Genomic DNA, 26,305 nt, shown 5'->3' on the forward strand with positions numbered 1-26,305 from the left:
GCAGGAAGAACCCATGTTTCTGCTTTACCACTTTTGGCAGCAATTATAGGCAGAATGTAAAACACGGGTGATCCTAAGCAGAATTAGACAGCGGGGTGCTGGCAGCACCGTGCCGCCCATGCTGGACACTGTGGGGTCCTCCCTGCGACCCTACAACGAAGCAACAGCAGGAAGCGGTGTGGTGCTGGCCATGGCCCTGATTGGCAACAAAAACACAGAAGCCTTTTTAATATTGCAAAGACAGAAATTAAATCCTCCTCTTACGCAATGCTTGCCCTTCCTCAGCAGGGATCAAATCAATATGGGACCGTGCAAAGTCAATGGTCTATTTCAAGGGGTTTTGAATTGGGCTTTGTAGGCAAAGAAGCACCAGCCTTGTTTCAAGCTCCATGAAGACACATCAGTGTTTCCATTCCATGTCTATTTGTAAGGCAGAAACGTGACTTTGTTCCTCTCTAGTCCTGTTTTAATGTTACACTATTTTAAAATAAAGTCTGTCGGAAAAAGGAATCAAGTCTAAGGCTGGAATTATCCCTAGTGAAGCTTGGGGACCCCACATGTTGGAAAGTGAGGATCACCTTCACGTGAGTTAGGAACGGTCTCGTAGCATTAACTTTGCATTTCCTCGTGCTGTCTTCTGGCTTACCTGAGTACCTCAGCATCACTTCTGTGGTGGCAGTTTAAGCACACGCAAACGTGCATATGCATACACAGGCAAGCGCATCGTTATAATACAGCTACCAAACCCTGTTAGCAGTATGAGCAGTTTACTGCATGCCTTCCTGGAGGACCTCAACAGCAGTAGAAACAGAACTTTCACATAATTTCTGGAGAAAAGCTACAATAGCAGGCCTACTTACATAACTGATTTACTTCAACAGAATTGCTTTCTGCCTTTAATCTGCTCAGCAGTTTATCTTTGCTGTCGTGATCGGTTGAGCTTTCTTTAAACCGTTATGGATTAGCATTCTGCTATAACACGTTAAAAGCTTAGCTTTGTTTATTTTTGTCAAGAATGGGGGAGGGATATCAGGTTCAAATGTTCAGGCAGCAGTTTGTGAATGGTTACTTTTCTCACACCATATTCAGGTACCAAACGCAAAGCGCAGCCAAATACTTTCAGAGACAGCATTAGCGGCTGGAACAAAAATATTGGTGAATTCATTAAAAAGAAAGAAAGAAACGAGGAACTTCATATATTTGCATAATTATTTTACTCTGTGAATATAAAATGTAATCCAGCATTCAAGAAGTTCATCACACCCACCAGCTTTGTATGGAAGACTGAAGAGTAAATGGAAGAGTAAAAGTCTAAAACCTTACTTAATGAAGCTGGTTGATGATTTTACTAAGTTTGCATTATTGTTGCAATTTGGAGACAGAAATCTTGCCGAAAGCAACATTTTTGTTATTCAGCTGCAGGAATATAACACACCATAATGCACATAAAACACCAAGCAAACTGAACCTCAGCCACACTGCTACAAAGAGGTGTTCAGATAATATTAACCAGTCATTCAGTGAATATTCACAGTGGACTCGTCAACAATGACAGCTGATGATCTATTAGAAGATTACAGTACAAAGCCAGGTCCAAATTTCTACTACAAATTGATCACAATCTACTATTTTAATCCAAATCCAACAACTAGCATGCTTATTTGACCTCTGTGTAACCGAAATGATTTGCACATGCCAGAACGGAGTAAGAGGCTGTGCTCCCAAGTGCTGCCAATAACCCTCTGTGCAGCTGAACTCTGCTCCAAGGAAACACTGATTCTGTGATCAACCATGCTGGCAAACGCATGACCTTGCAACTTTCATATCTAAAACGAAGCAAGTAGGCACTTTCACATTCCTAAGAAAAACACACACACTAGTTAGTGGAAGTGTGTTAAAGAGAAGGTTATTTTTTTTAAAAAAGTATCTAGTGGTGCTCAGAAAAAATAAAAACATAAAACCAGGAAAGTAATTCAATAAAGAGGAGGAAAAAAATCCCAATGTATTTGTGATTAGTATGCTGTTTGTTTTACTTTCTTATCAGGAGGGATCTTTATTCTGCAGATTCCAGTGAATGGCCCTTCCCTATTAATTTATCTTCTTTCTGATGGCAAGTGGAGCACTGTTCCAGAGTTCCAGCATTCCCTTAATGCTGCTCTGCTTAATGCTTGTGGGCTATTTAAACAAAGCATATTCCAACCAAATCTGACTATATATGGAATTCCCTGACAAGTAAAAATTTGGACGCCCTACAAAAAGGAACCATGAAAACAGCAAACACACACAAACACACAAAGCACTCCAAACTGCACAAACTCAACATGGACTAAAAGAGGCTCTTAGTGGCAAAGGTCAGGTACCCAGTGTGGCCGACCATTTCCCTCTGCGGCACACCGCTTTTGAACTGCACAGTTCCTTGCTGCAGATTAGTGCACGGGCTACCTTGGTTTGATGGGTTGCTGCTGTCAAAGCCAGCGCTAGAATTATCCTCGGCTGCTTTTCCAAGGTCAGGGATTTGCAAGCTAATTGTCCTTACGTTGTACACTCGGAGCAGAATTTCCAAGGTGTTAATCTCTGTAAAACCGTATTCCTCCATTGCTAGGCAGGTTCTTTGGACTTGTTCAATGCAGGGGGAGAACGAGCAGATGCGGCCACCTACAAAATAAGACAGGAAGTGGAAAAAGAGGGTAAAAAACAAAACGAAGCATTTTTTCTTTTTTTTTTGAATCCTCTCAGCTGCATATAGAAATACTGTTACACAGAAGTGTGAATATTCTGAAAAAATCTTCATGAGGCAACTGTGCGGGTTTTAAAAGTGTCAAAATCAAACACGGATGACTTTACAAGATGCTTCAGACCCTTTAAAAACTGCAGTTGCAAATTCATTCATCTTCCAAACCCAGTGTTGCCCATCACATTTGTTCACGACAAAACTGTTAACGTTGATCCCTTTAGAACCACCACCCACTATTCTGGACTGAGGCACTGAACTGCCGTTGGCACCTACACAAAGCCAGAAGTCATCCTTCACACACTGTACAGAGTTGCCTTCATTAGAATATAAGTGTGCGTGCACACACACCCTGACAAAAGCGGCTGTGTTTATTTGAGAACGATGGTATGCGTGTACAGAATAAAGTAATCTCTCCAGGCCATAGATGGAGTGCTGCTAAGACTTTACCCTTTTAGTCAAGATGACTAGCGCGTCTCTCGAGCATTAAAATTTACTGAGTAGCACATCGGGCAGTTTCACAGCAAACGTTTCAAAACTCTAGGATAGGCTTTTAAGTGATAAACTAACACTTGTCTCCTCATCTGCGCGTGGTTCATTTTTGATTCTAAATACAGAGTCCTAATAGGCCCCCTACAACTTTCTGCTGGCTACAATGTCACCTTAGCAGCTGAGAATAGAAGGATTCAGATTTACTCTGAAAAGCCACAGCCAAATCAGATCAAAGAATTATAAGGACACCGTCTGCCATAAAGTCAGGGCATGTGCTTTCTCCCAGGACACAGCGTCCCACAAGGCGACTGCCCTTCCTGAAAAGCTTTTGTGCTGGGGGAAGGAGAGCTGGACAATGCAGCTTCAGCTATTGTTTCACTTATTACAATTAGATGAAAATGTTTGTTGACCTGATTTGCATTCCTTCCCAGCCCTCCCCCAGGCTCATCCAGTCGAGCCTTCCAACACCAGTTGTCTAAGCAGTTAAAGAACCCATGCAAGTGAGAGCAAAGCCTCCTGCTAAAAATAGAGGCTATGCTGGGACTACACGAAGTCTGCTTTATCTCAAACTCCCCCCTTTTTTTTTCTTTCTCGTTTCTAAAGTCATATCTCTAAAAAAAGAAAGCATCAGGTCTGAAAGCGTCAGTGCAGCACTCCAGTTACTGTGCAGCAATGATGTGCTGGGTACTGATTGGGGAAGAGCACTTTCCATGACCATTAATCCACCACACACTAACAAGGATTTAATTTTAGTCCTGGAATAAAGTCTCTGCAGCCAGGGGTTCTTATCACGCATCTTCAGAACAAAGCACCCTGGACAAGTAGTTCCCTGGAGTGACAATTAAAAAACAATCTAATAATCACCTGCAAAATTAATGCTGGTATGTGTCATTATTAACCAGCTCTGGTGATGCCAATTTAATCGCACGCCCAGTCTGCTAGTTCCCATGAAATTAGATTTCTGTGTTTATCAGGGTGGCCACGGCTACCAGAACGATTTTGAATCCAACAGCTCGTCCCTTCTGGCCAAAGCAGTGCACGTTTCTGCCATGTCTGTAGATGTAAAAGAGAAAAGCCCAAGAAGAAATTCCCGTTACATAATTAGAAAGCTACTATAATGCACATAGGTTATAAAGAAAGCTGCTGCATTCTTACTGTGTACGGAACTGAACAAACGTCTAACTGAGCTAAATGTCAGTTCACAGTAACTCTTTGTCTGCAGAGAAAGAATTTGTGGGGAGATCAGAGACTTACTACTACTTCATTCACGCTTTGCTTTTCTGGTGTTTTGCACTGAAACAAAAACTGGAAATATATTTACATTTACAGTACGGCAGCTCTTCTTATTTATTCCGACCACAAGGGTTTCAAGACATCCTCAGGCTTTCGAATTCACATGCTGTGGATTTACTGAACAGTAAGGAGCCTGCACACAGCTGCTGCAGTACAAGCTGCAGGCCCGCCTACGGTTCTTGTCGAGCCTTCAATTAAAGCCCGAGCAACCTTCATCTTGCCTCAGGGCCGTCAGCTGCCCGCGGCACGTCAGCACCAAACTTGGTGCTGATTTATCAGGCTGCCCTCTTGCAAGGCAGACTGCCTGGGGGAAGGAGGGTTACAGAAAATGGGCTTTCAAGCCACTTCGTGGAGAAGAAAGTTCTTGCTTGTAATAGCTGATATCCAGGTGGGAAGTGCAAAACGAAAGTTATTTCACTTACTGCACTGCTGGGAGATTCCCAGGTATGAAGAGTGAGAAAACTGGGTCACACAGCTGGTACTCCACATAACCGAGTGTGTTTTATTAGCTTTGCCAATTGCATTTTTTTCCCTTTAGTACCTATTGCTTTGGTTATTATTATACGTTCCTCCCGAACAAACATACCTACAAATAGCTTAGAAGCAGAACCACCAAGCATTTGTCTTTATGGATTGCAGCAAAGAGGAAAGGGGGGTGTCCTCTGCTTTCTCCTCTCCACACCATCCGGCAGGCTGGATTTGACTCGCAGGCTGGACGAGTTTGATTAAGCAGGTGTCAACAAAAGGTTGGAAGGCTGCAATTAGCAGAAGGCTGGAAGGCGAAAATGAAATTGCAGCTCCAGACTTACCAAGACTGCCTAAAATAGAAAGATTTGGGAAGCTTCAATTGACACGATGCTTTATGAGTTGCAAAAATGTGGCCTCTGAGCAAGAGAAAGCCAGCAGTGAGCAGGACATGCTCTTCTGCTCTAGGAGCAGCGATGCGGTCCTCAGCAACCCAGATGCTTCTGAATTCTCCTCTGCAGGCTGCCCTCTGTACCCCTGCCAGATTACCAGCTAGGCAACACCCTTTCTGTCACGATCACCAAACAGATATAAATCTAGATTTCAGCATTCACAGTGCTCAGATTCTCTGAGAGCCCTCTTGTCCTTTACACATCAAGAGGCATTTAGGGCTTAAAGGACTCGAATATGCAGTGCTTTGTCTTGCCATGCCAAGGATTCCTTAATGAAGGAAGAAAAGACATGTACTGCCTCCCTTTCAGCTCGCTGGGGAATGCTGCGCTGTCTGTGGATGACAAAGGGGTAGACTAGACTAGAGAGCAGGAAAAACAACTGAACTCAGACTTCTAAGTACAAACTAGGTTTGTGTTCTCTCAAAGCTCTCCTTTTCGGAGAGCTACCATTCCTAAATTTGTTTAATGAGATCTGTGTGTCATCATAAATTGATACAGTAATTATCTGAGATTAATCCTGTTCACATTGGGAAGCTGTGCAAGCTTTTTGATCTGAAGAGCTGTCTAAAAATGTGTTTATTCATGTATAATGCAACTGACAAGTGCTACAGTTGAGGAGAAGAGAATAATGAGTCTCTATTAAAGACTTAAATTTCTTTTTCCACCTTCAATTTTACAGGGAGTGAGTTTGAAACATTTAATGGACAGGTTAAATCTCCTGAATCTGTAGGCTGAAACGAGCCCACACAGTCCTGGCAGTCATTGTAATCAGCAGTAGGGTCAAATGCATATGAAAATTAAAGTACAATTGGAGCAATTAGAGAGAGAGCTTAAGGGAAGGGGGGAAAATAAGAGAGGATTTGCATCAACATAGCACTGTGCACTTTTAAAGCACGGAACAGACAGTATCTAACTCATAATCACGGGACACACCCTGCTATCTTAGAGATCAGTGCCTTGAAAGTTGCTCCTCCTTCAAGAGCAGTTCCCGGTGTGTTCCTGTGCAACTCCAACAAGCAATTTTGTTTCTGGTTTCTCTGAACAAGGACTAGCATCTCTACCAGTTCTGCTAAACTCTGTCTTAGGTTTCCAGTATGGAAAATCTGGTGGTGCAACCCAACTGACAAGAACTCCAACTCTCATGATACGAAAACACGCGTCCAAGTTACGTACTCTCTCTTCTGCAGGTTGTAGCATGAGTCACAAGTGCTCTGCTAGGTTTTTTCATCGTCACAATATTATTCAGAGGATGTGAAAAGAACGTATGTAGTGCAGCACCATTAAGCTCTGGAGCCCATAATTTTGAAAATGATTCCGTGACGTACAGAATACAGCACAGCATTTTTATTTCTGGTAAAAGAACATAGCTCTGGGTTTTGGGATCTCAGTGCATCGTGGTAATTGGAAGATTGCGTTACAAAGATCTCATGAAAGAAAAAGACGACACAGGCATTAACATTATGTAGGGGCGAGGCAAGAAGAGTCACCGAGCAGCATCACCATGGCATTTACTCTGAGCTAGTAGGACGCTAAAAATATTGCCTCTGTAAAAGGGGACAGAACGTCCTTTTAGTGAGTGTGCTCGTGGGCGACTTGATGTAGCTTCCCTGACAAGTGAAATTAGAGGATTTGGCTGTCGGAAGAAATTAAAGGATGTTTCTTGATTCAGAAAAGAAAATTTTCTCCAAATCACTTGCCAGCTCATTAATAGGAGCTTGATGTGTTTTTCTGCAAATGTGACCTTAACCTCCATGTTTGCAGGTACATCGTTCAAGAGGAATTCATTCCTGCTCACTGTTACCAGGCTGGCAAAAGCATGTAACAAAAACTAAATATCAGTTGGCTCCAAACTGGGGAATAAAACCTAACAACTTCCTTTAAGGTTCCTTTCATCCCCAGCTACTTCCTACAAGCTGTGCAAAGGCCAACGATTTGGGCCAGCATTCCTCAACATGGATTACGATGCAGGAATCCTGCAGGACTCACATGGGAGAGAATCACTTCTGCTTCTGGATATGGGGCCAGACCCATCGGGTGCACCTGACCCAACAATCCCCGACAGACCAGAGCTGGGTTAAAGCTCTCCAACAAGACAAAACAACTGGGGTTGGCCCAGCAAACAGCCCGTGCTTGGGAGCCGGATGAAGGTGCTTTGTGAGTTAGCCCCCACTTGCTAGCAGACCCTAGTGGGGCAGCTCTGCGCTTGACCAGACGGCCCCTCAACACTGAGAGGCTGTCTCAGTTTAGTTAGTGGATCTTTAACCTCACCTTGAGTGAATTCTCCTTCAAATCAAAGCAGGCGCCACACTAGTAAAGGCTGGTGATGACATTTTGCAAGCACTTACGGCTTCACCCATTTATCCCAAAACAATCTCCTGTGGACAGGGGAAGCATTGATATTGCCTTGAGTACCACCTGCATGGGTGGAGGAAGACCGTCTAGACAGCACGCTAGACTGCTAGGCTCCACTTCCTGCCCTAACACATCCCCTGCGCGTTCCTGAGGGAGCCTGAGCCCAACCAGCACCGGCCTTGTGTCGCTGCCCTCTCGGCGTCATTCAGCCTGGGGTTCTCCCTACCCCGAGACTTGTGGCTGGGGATTTCAGCTGCTCCTCAAAGCCACACCTGGGTGGTTTAAAAACGGGACCATGAATAACCTCTGGGCCTCAAGAAAAATAGCCAGTGAGACTTTTTACACGGAACTGGTATTCCCTGAAAGCTCAAGGGAGGAGGGTGGCAAGCCCAAATGAAAATTGAAACTAGCAAAACCAAGCAATGCCTTACCTACACCACAGGCTACTGGGAGGATAAGATATTATTAATTTGCTTATACATCAACGGTAATAACCAAACCTGGCAGGTTAGGACAACAATCGATGGCTGTGCTAGAGGAAAAAATGCAAGCAAGACCTACCTGTTTGAAGTCCACTGTGAACAAGCAAAACAAACAAAAGACTTTGGAAATAAAAAGCAACTACTACTGCAAGGAGTAGAGTATTGCTGAAGGGCTTCTGTGATGGCAGGAAAATACATATGGGGAGATGGTCAGAGGGGACTTCCCCTGCAGAGTTTCGGGGGAGATCTGACAGCACCACGTTACCTGATTCACATGATCTACCATGGATCACAGTTTGACAAACTCGTAATTTATGGGCTTTATGACACTTAAAAGGGAGTGGAAAGTCTGGATGTAAGAGTAATATCGTTAATATAAAGAATGGAAATAACAGAGGGGTGGTTGTAATAAGTTTGTTACTCAGACTGCTAATTTAAGCACCACCAAGGACGGATTTATTAATGCAAGAGGCCAATCCAGCCTAATATATGGCTGTATTTTTCCATCTCCCTATCTGAAAATTTAAGACCTGTAGGAAAATTATTATAGAAATGCATCATCTTCCATGGCCTTGGAAGAAATAGGCAATATTTATGAGAGCAGAGTAGGTGGGTGCAGAATTATAATCAAAGCACTACAGTATTCAGCTGTGAGATGACTGAGTCAAAAGTTTCAGGGCATTTAAGAACTGTAGGATGTTTGTTACCTCACTTTTTTCCGTATTGTGTTAATTTTTCTTTTCTTTTCTTTTCTTTTCTTTTCTTTTTTTTTTTAAATTAGCCCGAAGGGGTTAACAGCAACTTTGCAAAAACCACCAAGGTCAGATAACGCGAAGAGCAGCCATGACTATAGAAACACATTCATCAGCTGATGCTCCTAAAGGAAAACAGTGCAAGCCTGGGAATGAAGGCAAGTTCTGCAGTGCAGCAGTGCCTAAGAGGTATTACAAGCGGCATTTCTGCTCGAAAGCGTGACTGGTGAAATGAGCACAGAAGGATGCAGCTGAGATGCAAGCCTGAACATCAGCAGAGCGCATCACCAGGGAACAAGAACCTTCTAGTCACAAACTCACTGTGCATTTTTATCCTTCTTGCTCTTCACAAATTGGCAGTGCTTTAAATGGGAGGCCAAGCTATTGTAAGCAGCACATTTACAGCCTACTGTAAGGCTTAACGTGAGTGATAAGTGTACCCTGTGAAGAGGATCATTAGCACTCAGCTTACTAGGAGCTGCAAGATTCAGGATCTTGAACCTAAGTAGGAGAGAAAATACTGATTTGATAAGGATTTGTTAAGGTTAAGAACTCTCTCTTACACACTGTCTCAGCTGAAAACTCCATAATGAACAGTGTGGTTTTGAAGAGGAGGCTAGCTGATGCTATGTATTGAATTTCTTTAGCCCTGACTTCATTCTAAGCACCTTAAGACTTCAGGGGATGAATGACCACTGTCTGGCAGCACAGCTGCAATATTAGCATTGTGCATCACAATAAAACCCACAATGTGGCCCTGTCCAGATGTGAGAGAGAGGGCATGGAGGGAAAAGAATGGAACAACTCCTTTTCTCCAGTGATGCCCTATCATTATACTAACCCTTGGAACAGCGGTGAACATCAGCAGTATGTGCACAAACTGTTCTTACTGCAGAAGAGCTTTAACTATTTAAAAGCAAAACAAAGGAGCGCTATAAAATAATCTGCTGGCAGTAGGGAAGGAGAAGCACTTACAGATATTCTTCTATCATATTTTAGCTGTTACAGCGGTAAAAGGAACAAAAAACCAAAACAAAACAACCAACCAAAAACAAACAAACAAAAACTACCCACATGATTTGGAATAAAACAGAAGCATGTGTAAGTTTGTATCTCTTACTATTGCAATTGACTATATACAAAAACCAGCTTTTGTTTATATGCAAGAACAAAACAAAGCAAAAGCTCCATGGCTCTACCAGGTACTATGAAACACAAAAGATGAGCCGTAGACCTACACCAGGTCTCAGACACTGGTGGCTATTTGCAGCAAAAACTGCAGCAAGGATCAGCAGCTTTCCCTCTCGACTGGCGCCTAATATGCATGATGCCACTTTACAAACACAAAAATGTGGGGTTTTAAAATATATTTTACATTGGCTAAGCGGATGTAACCTTGTAGCACAGGAAAATATAGCCAAAGAATATGGCCAGTTTGGCCAGATTTAGAATATACAAAAATCAAACTTTCTAGGATTTCAAATGCTGAAGTGAGACAGAGATTCAAATCTTGGAGCTGCTCAAGCAGCTCTGCTTAGTATTCTAAACATGCACCACTTAAATAATTCAAATTGGACTGCGCAATGCAGCGCCTTCTAAGCTGGGAAGTCAGCTGAGTGTTGTGCTCACTAGATTAGATAATTTGAGCATGGGAAGGACATTGTACAGTGCAGTGAAAATTATTTTTTTTCCCAGGACACACTGGAAAACAGCTTCAAATTTAGCTGTAACCCTTGCAGGTAGAGAGTGCTAACGAGTCTCTATTTATTTACTTTTTAAAGAAAGAATGGATTACGTTGGTATTGGAAAGCTTTCTTGAAAATTTTCCATAGTAGCTGAGGGAGCCTAACACTGGGGCTGGTCCTGACTCTGCAAGGTAGTGCACATTCAGTGACCTTTAAGAACAAGTTTAAATGCTGTGATTTCAAGAAGACCTAGCAATTTACCTGAAGTCAGTGTTCTACTACACCCGTGTCCCAGCACGGGACTGGGTTCTGCACCCTACACTTCCTTCACTAGCAAAGTCACTTTTGTAGCTGGGAGCAGCCTGGCCTACGTTAGCTCAGATTCACACCAGTACAGCTACAATGGTAGAACAATAATTAGGGGAAAACTTGTTCCAACACAAAAGAATGATTTGTTCACTGAAGTTTATTTTTCAATAGGGAAAAGATTTATTATAAACTGAGAAAAGCCATCCAGTCGCTCAATAGCAGTTCCCACCTGCTGTCACTGTCCAGGAATAGCTGGCACAAGCTAGAACAGCCTTTATGTTCAATTCCTACTGTTACCAACAGCAAACTTCTCATTACCTCCAACAGCAGAGATTTAAGGCAGAAATTGGCAAGCATATTTAAGTACAACCACATTTTCTTTAACATTACCAATGGAGAGCTCTGCTAAATAGGTCCAAATCTGCAATGATTGATGTAAAGTGCTTCTGAACACCTTCTATACAAACACCTTTCCACTGAAGTGCCAAAGAAATTTGCTTTCAGCTTTTATTGTTGCTGCTGCTGCCCACACACTCTCAGATCTGGCAAAATGCACTTGACAAAGCTTCAAATATGTTTTTTTTTTATTTTTTTTTTTAAAAAAACTGCCCATGCTAATTGTAGCAGCTAGCACAGGCCTGTAGGAAAAAGTTGTTCTGCTCTTTTCAAATCTTTCGCTGTAAATTGCAGACCTCTTTTGAAGGTTTTTCATCCTTAGAAATGCCTACAGACTTTGACATTTGAGAACAGCGATCACACAATGGAAAGGAGCAGATCTAGCATATAGCTCAGAGGCAGAGATGTGTGCATGCACAGTACTTCCTAAAAAGAGATAAGTGCGGTTACCTTCAGCTTTTAACGCTGCCTTTGCATGTCCTATGGCTTCCCATGGAGACGGAATATCTAGGAACACAGCATCTGCAATGTTTGAGACACCAAACCCATTCTTGCAGACGTCCTGGTTGGTCACAGTCACCAGATGCTCCACCCCATGCTCCCGAAACTCCTCCCTGGCCTTCTCAGCCCTCTGTTGGTGGAACTCCACCGTGTACAGGTGCCCTGTGGGAGCCACTGTCCTGATGAGAGCGTGGGAGAGGGATCCGCTGCCTGTACCTGGAAAAGAAAAACAGCTTGTGAGACGCCTTTTGACAGCGCTCCACATTAGTACGGTGGTCTTCTCCATCAGTCCGACTGCTTGGAACGCTACTCAAAACCAAAATGAACACAAACCATTGGTTAAACTACCAAAAGAGAGCAGTCCTTCCCCAACAAGCAGCCTGAATGACCTAGTAAAGAGTCTTCAGGGTCCTCAAAGCATTAGTTAAAATGATGCCAAGAGCCAACTATAGCTCTAACAAGAGCCACAACAGGACACGAGGAATCAAGCCCAACAGGAAATACTCAGGAAAATTAATCAGAGATTTTTTTTTTCTTAAAGTGCCAGACTCTTCTAAGGTAAAAAGAGATGAAGACAAATTTGAGCATTTTCAAAACCTCACACTTTGTTGAAACAAAGAAGAGATGTTGGCAAGGGTCTATGAAAACCCTACTGGTCCTAAAGGCCATTTGTTTGCATGGACACGTTTAGTGCCTCTTAAGACACTGGGCACCCTCAGCTCACGCTGGAATTATCCAAAACTAAGGCCTTCAGCTCCTTGCAGCCACGCTGACCAAATGAGCTGATTACACGAGTGACTTACCTATACACATGCCTGCACAACCTTCATGAAGTTTAATGAGAGCAATCCATACCTGGAACTGTCCATAAGTACAATTACCATGTACAGTGAGGGACTAACCATTAAGACAGACTTTTTTTCTTGTTTTAATTTGATAATTTAGGAAACTTATTTTTAATGATCCATTGGCGTATTAAATAGATGAATGACTAATAACCATTTCACTAAAAAAACCACCCATATACCAATTTGCCTTGCAAATTACTCACTGAAATGGCATTTAACAGAATAACCCCCCCAAACTCAAAACCCCACAGCTACCCCAAATTATCTGTGTTTATTGATTTATAATTCTGTACTGGGAGAACATTTCTCCTGTAAAAAGAAAATCTATTTCTAGCTATCTTCAGTGACGGTCCAGGCTGTATTTCAGCCTGAAGCAAGTTCTTTTAACTAGCATAGATCTTTAGAAGTTGTTTTTTTTTTTTTTTTTTTTAAAGACAGAAGCTGAAGTACAGCAGTAGCAGAGAAAGCTTAGAAACTGCAGAGAGGAAGTTAATTAGGGGACACAGAGGCTGGTATGCTGCTTAATTGGAGCAATACTTCCCATAACCATACAGGAAGTCAGAGTTTACTGACAGATCCAAGGCTCTTTCCCTCTAGTCACATAAGGGGAGAAATATTGCTATGGCACAGTATTTAATCTGACAGCTCTGAAAAGGGAGCCGTTCAGACTATACACAGAGCTCAGGGCCCGTGTTTGCCATGGGATCAACCAAATGAACTGCAGAATGGGCACCGCTCCTCGGCTTCCCTCTGAGAGGGCTGCGACCCCAGCAGGCAGGCCAGTGACTTCCCCGGCTTTAATGGGGCAGATTAGGCAGAGAAGGACCTACAGTTTCAGCACTGGCCCCAAAGAGGTCCAAGGGAAGAGAGAAACTTTCACACAAACATTTATTTAACGTGAAAATGCATGCATACGTGCTAGGATTAAAGCAAACAAAAGGCAAATGGCAGTTATGTGTGCACATGTGGAAAACTATCTGCTCACGGCACCTGTCAGCTCTAAACGTCGACATTTTCCCTGTTCAAAACAAGCAATGGTATCACAGTAGCCATGTGGTTGCAAAAACTCAATAATATACTTACATAGCAAAGAAACAGCATGTCATTGATTTTCTTTTAATGATAAAAGCAGCGATGCCCATGGGATGCTAAAATGACTGAAATTCTGCCTTTAGGTTTCACACCAGAAGGCAGGATTGCACAGCTGAGAACTTCTGCAACCTCACCGAATTTAATTATTTTACCTTTCAAACGGGTAATGCTGCCCACTTTCTGTATCCTTCTCAGCTAATCCGTAAGAGTGAGCAGAAGGTCTGTCAGCACAGCTGGGAGGTAAGCAGAAGAGAGAGGCAGCTTGCGCATGTATCCGATTTCCTTGGTCATACTCTTTCACATTTTTAATCACTTTCCTTTCAAATTAGCTTTTAAAAACACCAGAGAAGATACTGGAAGGAAATCCCATTAAGATTTTTTGGCTTATTTTCTGTCACTCTTTTTTTTATTCATAAACACTCCAAGCCAAAACCAGAACCAAAAACAGGATGTTGGAAGTCATTGCTTGCAGGCATGCCTTACAGACCGAGCTTTTGCTAGACAAGGTTGCCAGGAATTATTTGTTGTTGACTGGCTGCTGCATGTCATGAGAATAATACATACGTATCACACTTTACTCCATCAAATTCTATCATGCTAACATCACTAATGAGAGTATTTCTGAAGATGCTGCCTGCCTTCTCCTTGACAACACCCTCAAAACTGCAGGAAACAAAGAACAAGATGGCTATGAATCACCCACCATTGCAAATTTCCTTCTTTTCTTCAAAAGACTGGAGATTCTGCACCCAGTCCTGTGAAATAATGAAGACCCTCAACTCTCATGCGCCTGATAGTTCAGCACGTTTGATGTGGTTTGTTGAGCGTCCTCATAAAAGGTCTGGCAGTTCAGCATGGATCTGTACTCAAGCACAACCCCTAAAACCCAATCAGCACTGTCTGCAGAAGGGAGGGGTTCAGCCCTATGTTCCTCTGCTGTTATAGATGGGGAAATGAACATTTATTTTCACCTCCTCCCTTGCAAATCTGCAACATCCAACATCCGAGTCTTCTCACCACCTTCTCAATTCCTTTCCAATTTCTCTCTGTCCTCATTTCAAAATCACTGTAGAAAAATGAGGGTTCAGCAACGCGTGACACCTAGGCACCAGCCTGAAATAAGTTCCAGCCAGGTTCCTTGGGAAATGAAAGGTAGCCCTAGCATGATAAAGCACCAGCCAGGAAAGCAGCAAAATGTAAGGAGCACTACTGAAAACATGGACTGGAAGAACACTGCCAAACCTGAAATACTGTAGCTGAATTACCTGCATACAAAAGAACAAAACCTTGAATGCCCCAAATGAGTTTTTTTTTATCAGAAGAGGCAAGCTAAGAACTGGATGGACTTCAGCAGATTTTCATTTCTCTTCATTCACAGGCACAGTGAAATGCCTGTTCCCGATTTGGCCCTGAAAGCAGAAGGTAAGGCAACTTCTAGAACAAATACAGTTTAGAAGTTTTACACGAGGATACTTGCCTTTCTGGCCGCTTGCACTATAAATAGCCTTAGAAACCGTTTGCTCTCTACCACAGGACAATATCCATTTAACTAGAGCAATTTAATCATGAAAAGGCTCTGCAAGAGAGGTAAAACTGGAATAACTCAAACTGTACTGAAGGCATCCTTACCAGCGTAGCTGACGTTTTAGAGCTCACTTAGATGAAGAAACACGATCTGTGAATCTCACCCTGGCCGTTGCACCTATGACTTGCGAGAGTATAGTGCACTTTTAGACTGACTATTCTATGACTTTAAACATCTCGGTCCAAAAGCAGACATCTGCATTGTAGGCATTTAATGAGACGCCACAGGGTCCACAATATGCTATGCTCAAAGCTCAAAGCTCTGAATTTGAGGAAGAAGAACTATGCGGGGAATCAGGATGTGGACCAGGAAAGTAGTCCATCTCAGTCCAAAGGCATGAATTAAGATCCCATGTTAAAACCATGGTTAGCTGGCTAGTGGCCCTGCAGATACAGCAATGTGCTATTCTTCCCTTCCCAGGCTCATCTAAGCTCAGGGGAATGTTTCTACCCTCTCCCAAGACAAAGAAACCAGAGCAGTTCTAGAAGGATTTATATCCTAACAAGTGGACACCGAGGTAAAACAATAGCTCAGTACCTATTGATACGTCCTGATTACAGACAGCAAAGTATTGATCGAATGAAGAACTCGATCATTCCCCTGACCTCAAAAAGATTTCTTCCCACTCTCTGCTTATTTAAGCGGCAGGTTTTCCACAGAGAAGCCTCCACACACCTCAGCCACCTTGAGGCAACGTCCACGTTAAGATCATTCCTCACCTTTTCAAAGCTGCTGCAGACAACATCTGACCCCTTCAAAACTACCACCTGCTATTTCAGCACTGTATTGATACACATCAGGACACTGACAAGACAAAGACAAGTGTTACCCCAGCACCAAACATAGCACTTGACTGATAGCTGAGCAAGAGAGCACATTTTTACACTGTTTTCTGTTCAGTCTGGTTTTCTTATGACAAAGGATATTTGCCTAGACTCCTGCAATCCCAGCCGTGCTATCACATAGGAGACCTGATGTTGTGTTCCACTACATTTTCTCAGGGCAAGCTATCACTTGGCTTGCCTTCCCCCCAAATTTCTCTTCATGGATACTTTTTTTAAAAAAAAAGTACAAATTGTGATTTATAGCCCATAAAGTTTAGAGCTGTGCACCTGCAAAATACTTTTCAAGTTTATTACGGCAGGTTCGTAATCCAGAATAACGCTGAGGAAGCTCTTAAGTGCACGCTTAAGTTCATATAGCTTGAAAACAGGAAAAGTGATAACTATGAAGAGTTATTAAATACTGGATCAATACGGTACCTAGTAACATTTTAACAGAATTGAAGTATCTGGTGCAATGTTTGGCTACACAAGGTATTCTAAAATGGGCAAATACAACAAAACAATGGCAGTGTTGCTGTATTAGTCTCCTAGCTACCACGCTTAAACCTTGCAAATAATAAGAGAGGTCATGAGTCAGCCACGAGAACGGATGGAGCCTCAAACCCAAAGGAAAATTAATCTTTAGACAGAGCTAACCACTCCGCAGCTAGTATCTGTCAAGAAAGGCGGAACAGAGGAAGACCGCTCACTGTACATGACAAGTTTATGTAACAGGAGAGTCGTTAATCACTTTGAGTGAAAATATAGAGATCTTAAGCATCTGATGGAAACTAACCCAGAGATCTTACTGTGAAGACAGTCAAAGGCACAAACGGTGGCAGAAATGAGAGACAGCAAGAGCTGGGATGGAGGGAGGGAAGAGGAGTGGGACGGAAGGAATTACAAGGAAGAAGATTAGCCCTTTCCCTTGCTTATCTGTTGAGGACACACTGCTGAAACAGGCATTTTAGGAAGCAGAATGGAGGCCAGAGAGGGCCACTGCTCACTGACCAGATCCAGGAGTCGGGGGACTAATAGTGTGCAAGTTTTTAAGACTGGCATTGCCTACAAAAGGAATGGGAATGTAAAGACTGAAAAGAATTTGCTCTTAGAGATTCAAGAGTCAGAGTTCCTTAGGGGGAGATCTGCAAAACGGACGTAATATCGTGCAGTTCGGAGCTGCAGGAGAAATGCACTTGGTAGTGAAGTGAAATGGTAAGATGAAAGTAAGCCTGGAAGCCTGGAAACAAACACTTTGGGGCATGAGCAGCATTTCTCATCAGCTGCAGCTCAGCTGCAAGGCTGCATGCATCAGAGTGATGCCTCAGGTGGCCCCAGTTTTGCTTTAGGTCTTTGGTACGCCGAGGGAATACAATGTTCTCTGACATTTGTACTGATGAGGCCTTTCTTCTGCTTCAAAAGGTGTTACACAAGGACCAGGTTTTCGACTTCTTCTCTCACTCTAACCTGAACAGCTGCTAAGAGGTAGATATGGGAGACATTATAAACTTAATTAACATATGTTCCAAAATCAAATTAATAGTTACAAAGCTTTGGTCTGCGCTTTACACACAAGATGCAGCTGCAAACAGTTTACATGCACTTGTGCCACAGAGATGGTGCAGACACAAGCAGAGTTTGTCAAAAAGTCACAAGAGTCATGGCATTACAGCTGACTTGCTGGGACTCCACAATACACTATTAATCATTTATTAAGTACCCATTAATCATTAAGTCCTCATTATTTTTTTATGAGCGTACTCTTAACAAAATCTATACTCAGACCATGAGTTTGAAAATTTCATAACTGTTTTGGAGAAGCTCTAGTGTAAGACTAGCCAGGGGCTCTTGTTATTCCTCCACAAAGAAGCCATGAGGACCCAGGGTACTGCCCTCAGTCTTCAGAAATCCTGTCTGTGGCTTCAGAAATCCATTGCTGTGTGGCAATGACCAGGGTTTAGCAATTTTTAATTTGGGATTTAGCTGGAGGGAAGCAAAAAATCCAATTAACATTTTTGTTCATGTGAGTCTGATTTTGTTGAGTGCTAACGGATCAGTGGGATGGTGGTTAGAATACTTTTGACTAAATTACATTTTGTCTAAATACAATGCTCTGTTGAAGCCAAAATAATTCTTAGATTTATCAGATTAAACAAGGTTACATAGTGCTGCACTGCATTTCCTGAGTAATTCTGAGGCTTAGGACAGATACTTGTTTAGGTCTTACCAGGGAGAGAGGACAGTAAAAATGCCTATGTAAGCGGTCACTGGGAAAAAAAAAAAAGAAGAAAAAAAAAGAAGTTTTTACATACTTTGGTTTGGCAAAAGCATCTAAAAAGTTTCATATTTGTTCCAATGCAGTATAAAAATAAATTTCAAAACCTCAAATTCTTTTGTCAAATGGGGTTGTTATCCTATAGGCAGCTGTAACCACTGGGCTGAAAATAGCCCTGCCTTAGAAGTTGACATCAAGTTTAGTTTTAGAGAGTGTGGTGGCACGAAATAAAGACTCTGTTTATTCCGTTATTTAAACAGTGACTTGTGCATGCAGTGAACACAAGTAAGACCAGAGTTACCTGATGAGAATGAAAGTTTCATACTACCAGGCCACCCACAGCAGGTATTTTAGCAGCTATCTCAAGTATCCTTTAATTCTGGAAAGATCAGGCTGCTAAAGACTCTTTCAGGCAGGTGAATTCCAAATATCAGGGACCAATACTTTCAGGAGATCTTAGCTCCAACAACAGCGATAATGGTTTTAAAATCTCAGCATACTTTCATAAATTAGCAATTAGCAGGAGATCATATTCCTATGCCTCCATCATGGAACATCGGGCAGATGCTGAGTTTCCTTATAGCCTCAATAGAGTATGCTTGGATCATTTTAATTATGCAAGTGCTGCTGACAAGCTTACTCTTTATGTATTTATTAGAGATAATTAAAATAGTAAAAACTGTATTAATATGTTTATATCATTTGTGACAAATCATTACTAATCAATTTAAACTGCACAACGCAAGTATTACAAAATTGAGCCTTATGGTTATTTTCCTGATTTCTTCTAAGCACACACAAAAGCTCTCGTGTACTGGTATTCACAGCATTATAACACGACACGGAGGACATTTCATCTCACTTTTATCCACCCGTTCTTAACACAGGTGTGCAGATTACTCCACAATTCTGCTTGCTTACCCTGGCTACATACAGGGCATTCCTGCCACACTTTGGTAGTAAGACAAGGGGAAAAGAGCCTGGCCTGTTTATTGTGCCTGCTTTGCCCATCCCTACAGCAGCTACGTGTTCAAATAACAAAAAAGACAGACCTCCATGCTAATTAATGCTCAAGATACATCTAAAACAAGCAGCAATGGGAGGAAGCAGACTCAAATGTCATTATTAGGCCAGATTTCCTGTCTTGTTCCTATTAAACATCATTGGCTAACTCCTTCTAGGTCACGCAAGGTTAATCTAGAACTAATGATTTTGGATCACTGAACACGGTCTAATTTTGGATGCCACCAAAGTAGGTTACATCATCACACTGGAGGCTCCTGTTGTCAATACATGTAAAATTTTTTAATTCAAATCACCACTTCTGGTCAGTTGTAGGCAAATTTGCAGTAAAGCTCTTGCTTCAAGATTAACCAGATGAATTTGACATAATGCTCCTTATTTCTTCACGTACAGTGAATGTTTCAAGCAATACAAGCACAACAAGCTCAACCGTAGTAGTAAAACTGTCCACTTTTCCTAGAAAGCTGAAGTTAAAATACTTTCATTATAACAGCACAGACATTAAAATAAACCTGGGGACAGTTTCCCATTAGCAAAAGGATTGTTTGTAGCTACGACTTTTGACTCATAACATTTCTGGCGATCTGGACTGGTTACCTCATCAAGTGCTTCCATTTCTTAGCTGTTTAGATAAATGAGCTTTTAAAGATTTTCATCTAGGTACCTTTGACATTACTGAAAACATTTTATGTGCAGCTCAATACTTTAACATTCACCTATCCCAAGTGAGGCAGGACATGCAGCAGCTCTCATCTCCCCAGCCCAATGTGCTGTATTTATTCTTCCCACAAAGCAAGGAGGGGAGGAGGTAAAGAGCTGCACAATGAACAATGCCGCTACTTCCATGACAGCCCTAGAACCACCTAATCGCCCTACAAACTGAATTATGAACACATAATTGCTTGGCCATTTGAGCAGTACCAGAGGTTTCTCTCCATGGCTTTGCCTGTTTCAAGCGCCAGCACTCAGCAGCCAGCTCCGTGTACCACCTGTTTATTAGCGGGTGTAACTGGACGCAGAGATAAGTGGTATTTCAGTTGTGCTGGAAGCAGCCATTATGGACCCAAAGCTGCCCAAAATTATGCATGGGTGGGAACAGGAAATGTTAAATGCAAGTAAATGCAGTGCAGTACAACCCCATCATGCTGATCCTTTGCCACTTCTGTGCTACAGAAAGAAGCATATAAGGCTGCTTCCTAAAAAGACTCCAAGTAAACAGCCAGAAAAAATGAGGACAAACTCTCTACAGTTCATATTTTTTTCCAGACTACAGAAACATGATCAAATCAAGCAAACCTCATACTGCCTGCAGCAATAAAACCATTAAGGCATTATTATAAACTGTATTAACTAGGAAAATATCCATCTATATGAAATCTAACTCCTCCTTACTTGCGAATTATGCAGAATCATGGAAGGGGCAATACACTAAACTGAGTTTAGAAACATAACACAGCACTGTAATGAACGCATCACCCATTATATCACAGGACTACAGTGCGCTTTGCAAGCGGTTGAAGTGCTACAAGTGGATCACACTTGGGAAGAGAAAAATGAAATATATGTATTTACGTGGTATTTCTTGATCTATGTACTGACATTTTATTTCCCTTATTACTAGAGTTCAACCTCTCATCTTCAGAGCCTTTTACTACTTCACCTCAACTGTTTTACCTCCAACTGCTAATTCACGGTCTGGATTTCGATTCAAATAATGTCTTTTGAAAATGTTTTTGAAGTGCTTAACAGTTTTAGAGAATGGAAAGAAAAATGTTTATATATTTATTTTAAGAAGATGAATTCATCACATACTCAGAGGTATACATGTACATGAGGCCAACACACTGAAGTAGTATTGCGTGTTGAAGAAACAGCAGCTGATAACATGTGCAAATTAAATAGAATTACTCAATGTGTAGGCTGGGAAAATTATATCACAATGGAAAAAAAAAGACTTTTTGTAAAATGTAAAGTTAAGCCTGTTTTTCATGAAAAGTGTTGGTGTTAGCCCTTAATAAAGGATTTCAACATATTAATTATTACCTGATTCACAGACTATGGAGCCCGGCTTAAGTTCTAACATCATGGTGATTATAGAGATGTCAGTGGAATACAGAATCTGTGTCCTGTGTGGAAGATTCATGGTCCACAGCTCTGGAGTTGGATGAAGAATAAAAACCCATCCTCCTTTACTGCAGGTCACTTTGGAGCCATACTTCTTGCCTATGAGATCCATGGAATGCCGGATGACCCCGTACTTAGTCTGAGTTACAGTCCCATGTTGGACTTTCACAGGGAACATGGATTCGTGGCCCAAGAACACAATAGCTGTGTCACCATCCTTTATCGTGTCGCCGTATTCAATAAAACTCATTGTGACAGTCTTGTAGCGGGCTGGTGGCTGTCACCTAAATGGGAATAAACATCAAGACATTTTTATGGTATCACGATAGGGCTGTAACTACAGACAAGTTATTTTATTTTCCCCAATATATAAAAAAGTACGCACTGTGCAAATAAGATGTTAGCAAGAGAACTCCATGAAACTCAGGGACCTCCCTCTGCCACGCTGTTGATCCAATTAAAATCAATGGAAAGATCCCGCTGATTTGAATATAACCAGTATTTGTAGCATTGTATGATACATTTAAAAGAAAATTTACCAAATACATTGTAATTTACTCAGCCTGCTCCACAATGCTACAGGGAAACTTGCAAGGTAGTATCAATTTCAGCAGTCTGTTCAATTCCAGTTCACAAGCTCTCAGAGTATGTTGTTAAGTAGAGACTTTTATTTCCTTCTGCTGGCTTATCCCTTGGTGATTTACAACATAAGACAATGGTTACTTGCCTGGATATCAATCACTAGTTATTAGGACCACATAGCAAAAGTTTGCTTGAAAGTTTTCCAAATGAAACTTTAGAGATAAGATAAAGGTAGTATCCACATTAATTTAAGTATAAATTTGACTAAGTACAAAGAAAAAGCAATATTACAGACTTTAATTTGCCATTGGGGGTGCAAAGTAATTGTCTGGGAAGTGATCTGTGCTGTAACTGAACATAAACAGCCATTTGCAAGCCAATGCAAACACTGTTGCATCATTTTAGTCCCCTGTTCTCAGAGCTGTTTAGAGAATTACAATTAAATTTTGTTGTCTTTGAGAAGAAAACATCGATCTTAGAAGGCAGTTTACAATAAAACCTGGCAGTGCTTTTCAGATAAGGTAGCTAACAACCTAAGCTGCAGGTTGATCAATTTGTGGAAGGAATTGACTAATGAGGCAATGGTGATCCCGAAGTTAGAAATGAAGGCCAGCACTAATTTTAGTTTCAGAATAATTATTTAGTTTGGGTGCTTTTGTATTGAATATGTAAGACCTACTTCACTGTTTTCACTAAAAAACTTTCAGTTCTAAAATTCTACTCTGTTTTTGTTGACCAATGTTTGTTTTAGTTCATTTTCCTGGTAAGCAGCTGGATTTATAAGTTGGCGGCTGGAGTCACTGAGACTGAGAAACAGAAATGTTTGTGGCCCAAACTTCCAAAGCTTATGACGTGTAATACACGTATTCATATACTAAAGCAGAACAGGCTTGTCTGGACATATGGTGAAACAGCAAGAACAACATCCCATAAATGCAGAAATGTATACACACTGGACTTTGTGAGACAGTACAGTGATGCTTAACCAGGTTTTACAGCTTGCACCATCTGATTATATTGATGTTCTTAACCTTTCATGAATTACATCTGTAGTTCTCAGTCTAGATACTATTTATGAAATGTAGTTTTCAGCTCTTGTTTAGAATAATGCTGTTTGGAAAGAGTGTGAGTGCAATCCATTTCTTTCACAGCATTTAAACTGTAGTTACACCCATGTACAAAGCATCATTCCTGCAGCACTTCTGCAGAAATAAGGAGTTATTCTCCTTTTGGCTTCTAATTTCTCTGCCTCCCTTCGAGCACTACATTTATCACAGCTCATCAGAACAATGTATGCTGACATCCCCAGTGACAGCTCTCAGGCACGCACCTGGCACGTTATTTTTGTACACCTGGGGTAAGCTGGGGGTCTGTGAGGAGTTCTGGTAGCTTCACTGCCTCCCCCTATGACATGGAGCACATCAGTTGACAAACATCCATTATTTTCATGCATTTTCAATCATTTTCCATTCCCTAACGAGTGCAGGGCCTAATGCCCTGTTGCTACACTTCCCTCCTTTTCTCTTCCAGATGTCACGGTGCAGCCTGTGTGGATTTCTGCCACAGGCTGCTGTGGAGTGGAAGTGAAGGTGAACCTGTGGCTTGTGGCAAGGGGTTGGCATTTTCCTGTGGGTTCGCCTTAACTTTTCATCACCTGCGACTGCTACGACCTGCACTCGGTGACTCGGGCGATCCCTTGCAATCTCACACAGGGAATCACTACAACGATTTGTGTTCGCTCAGACCAAACCCCAGCTCCGTCTTTGCCCTTCCTGACCCTGTGGCCGCTGGCTTCCACACAGAGATCCTTCTTTCCCCTCAGGGCTGCTGGACAGGGCTGCGCTAGCCACTGCCGCCCACGTTGCGATGCCCCTGCTGAGGAGGATGAGGCGGATGAGGAAGGCAGGCACTGTCACACACACAGCTAACACCCAAACCCGCTGCTGTCCCCCCACAGCCCCGCGCCGGGCGGGGGGCACCCAACTCGCCCCCAAGCCACACGCGGTGGCGGCGGCTCCGGCGTGCAGCGCCTCGGTTCCGGACTTGTGGGGGGTTAAAGGCACAAATCGGGCAGGGAAAGGGGGCCAGGGAGCGCCCTCACCCCCTGCCCGGGGAGGGAGGGAGGTCGGTCGGCGTTCCCCCGGAGCCACCGTGTCCGCCCACCCCCCAGCCGTTACCTCCCGGGGCTGAGCCCCGCCAGCACGCCCGGCCCGGCCCGGCCCGGCTCTCCTCACACGCGGTGCCCGCCCCGCGCCTCCTCCCAGCCCGGTCGCAGGCTGCTGACGCTCCCCGCCGCCTCCGCCCCCGCCAGCCCTGCCTGCAGCCGCCGGGTTACCGACGCCCCTGCTCGGCTGCCGGCCCTCGGTCCCCCGTTCCCCCCTCAGCGGTGCAGGGGGCACAGACCGCCCTCCGCCATGGAGGGGAGCCCCCGAGGGCTGGGGTGGGCACGCCGAGCCGGTCGCTGCCCGCTGGGGGGGAGCGGTGGGGCCGCCCTACACCCGTCCTTAAAGTGACTCGAGGGGCCCCTGTGGGCGGGGGTCTGTGGGCAGCTCTTCCCAGTTTTGTCTTCTTTCCCCCAACCCCGACTGCCTCCACGGGGCTCGCAGCCTGGTGGTTTGCTGTGAGCCCGTCGGGAGCTCTTGTTCATTATCTGTCAAGTGTGGGGGGTCTCAGGGCTACAGCTTGTGGGGTGAAGCCCCTTCCACAGGGAACGGCTCTGCCTTTTCTGTCGACACAGCCAGGCCTTTCAGGCAAAGCAGCTTCCAGAAAGTTCGAGGCACTCCCCAAGGAGAACCCGGTGCAGGGAAAGGCAGTTGAAGACCAACCGACCGCTTGGCGAGGGTTTCTGAAGGCTGTAGGAGAAACCCACAACTGAATGTGGGCTCGTAAGAAGCAGAATCATTATCGAAACCCCAAATAGCACTGTACTAACTCCTACTCGTGTCTTGTGTTTAGGATTGCAGTGATGTGGAGAGCCGTAGGTGCCCCGGCGGCGTGGGGATGGAGTCGGGAGGCAAGGAGACGCGCCGGAGGACAGTATCGCCTCATCTGCTGCTCGCAACAAGCCCAGGCCACCTGGCCAGGGAGGGGTGCGGGCACAACAGAGAACATGTGAGTCACCTTGGACATGCAGGTAACGTTCCCGTCTCCATCAGATAACTCTCCGTAGGGTGCCGCGTTCACCAATAACTGGTAACGCACAAGAGTGGAGAAAAAGTCACTCGTCCACAATCGAGGACACCATCAATGTACGCTTAACTGAGAGCTGTTTGCATGACCGTTTGTGAGTTTTTTTATGTATGTGATTTCATTCAGTATAAGGGAAATGTTGCGCACTATCTTCAGTGAGAACATGTTTTCTGTTATGCTATTGACCTGCCCATATCATAATTGCAGTACTCTTTGTTACTTAGTTATGAAACTCTCCTTCATCTAATCTAAATGTAATGTATGCAGTTTCAGAGGTTTCTTAAACTGCAGACTCCTACTCGGCTGTTTTTATGACTGGCAATCATGGCTCTGCTGCGCCTTTATATTTGCACCTACCTTGTTTTTCGTGTCATTTTTTTTGTGTTATTGGTTGCATTTGTCATAGTTTATATTGTTGTGTCCTTTCTTTCCCATGAAGAACTGCTGTTCAGAGCACTGTGGGCCTGACTGTATGCAAGATTAAGACACTCAACAACTTGTAGTTTTCACAGGCACTCAGTTTACTGCAAATGATCAGTAATTTTCAACAGGCTGCCCAACCAGTGTGAAAAAAATGCACCATGGATAATTACTAGGCAGATATATATTAAATGATAAATTAAAATGGGAAGAAAATTTTCATTTGTGAAGTTAAGCAGATGCAGCTCCAGCCAGTTCTTGCTGTTTAGTTATGTTAGGCATTGGAAAAAAAAAAATCAGTTATATGTAGTAAACTGTTTTCTCTTGCTGTTTCCTAATTTGGAAGTATTCTTCTAGATATTCAAGAAGATGTTTATACCCTATTTCTTCAGGTTCATCTTACGTTCACATGAATAATTTCAGAAGACACATT

General features: G+C 43.0%; 1 protein-coding gene across 8 annotated transcripts; it reads right to left on the reverse strand.

The window, feature by feature from the left end:
• Window positions 1-1,199: 1,199 nt before the first annotated feature.
• On the reverse strand, window positions 1,200-24,578 carry TRMT61A (tRNA methyltransferase 61A). 8 transcript variants are annotated; one of them, XR_005820572.1, is made up of 6 exons: window positions 24,441-24,578; window positions 21,601-21,965; window positions 11,860-12,126; window positions 5,103-5,334; window positions 4,088-4,276; window positions 2,520-2,655 (listed from the first exon to the last, which is right to left on the reverse strand). XR_005820572.1 is itself a non-coding variant. In XM_040559650.1 (5 exons), the coding sequence occupies exons 2-5, from the start codon at window positions 21,929-21,931 to the stop codon at window positions 1,658-1,660; spliced, it is 918 nt and encodes a 305-aa protein (XP_040415584.1). In that variant the 5' UTR covers window positions 21,932-21,965; window positions 24,441-24,577; the 3' UTR covers window positions 1,200-1,657. The 8 variants fall into 8 exon arrangements, 7 of the variants coding, with proteins under 7 accessions (XP_040415584.1, XP_040415586.1, XP_040415585.1 ...); XM_040559650.1 differs by lacking the exons at window positions 4,088-4,276; window positions 5,103-5,334 and adding an exon at window positions 1,200-1,858 and having other exon boundaries at window positions 2,537-2,655; window positions 24,441-24,577; XM_040559652.1 differs by lacking the exons at window positions 4,088-4,276; window positions 5,103-5,334 and adding an exon at window positions 1,200-1,858 and having other exon boundaries at window positions 2,443-2,655; window positions 24,441-24,576.
• Between the last annotated feature and the right edge of the window lie 1,727 nt (window positions 24,579-26,305).

This window comes from Cygnus olor, chromosome 5 (genome assembly GCF_009769625.2).
Source record: "Cygnus olor isolate bCygOlo1 chromosome 5, bCygOlo1.pri.v2, whole genome shotgun sequence".
Taxonomy (NCBI): Eukaryota; Metazoa; Chordata; class Aves; order Anseriformes; family Anatidae; genus Cygnus; species Cygnus olor.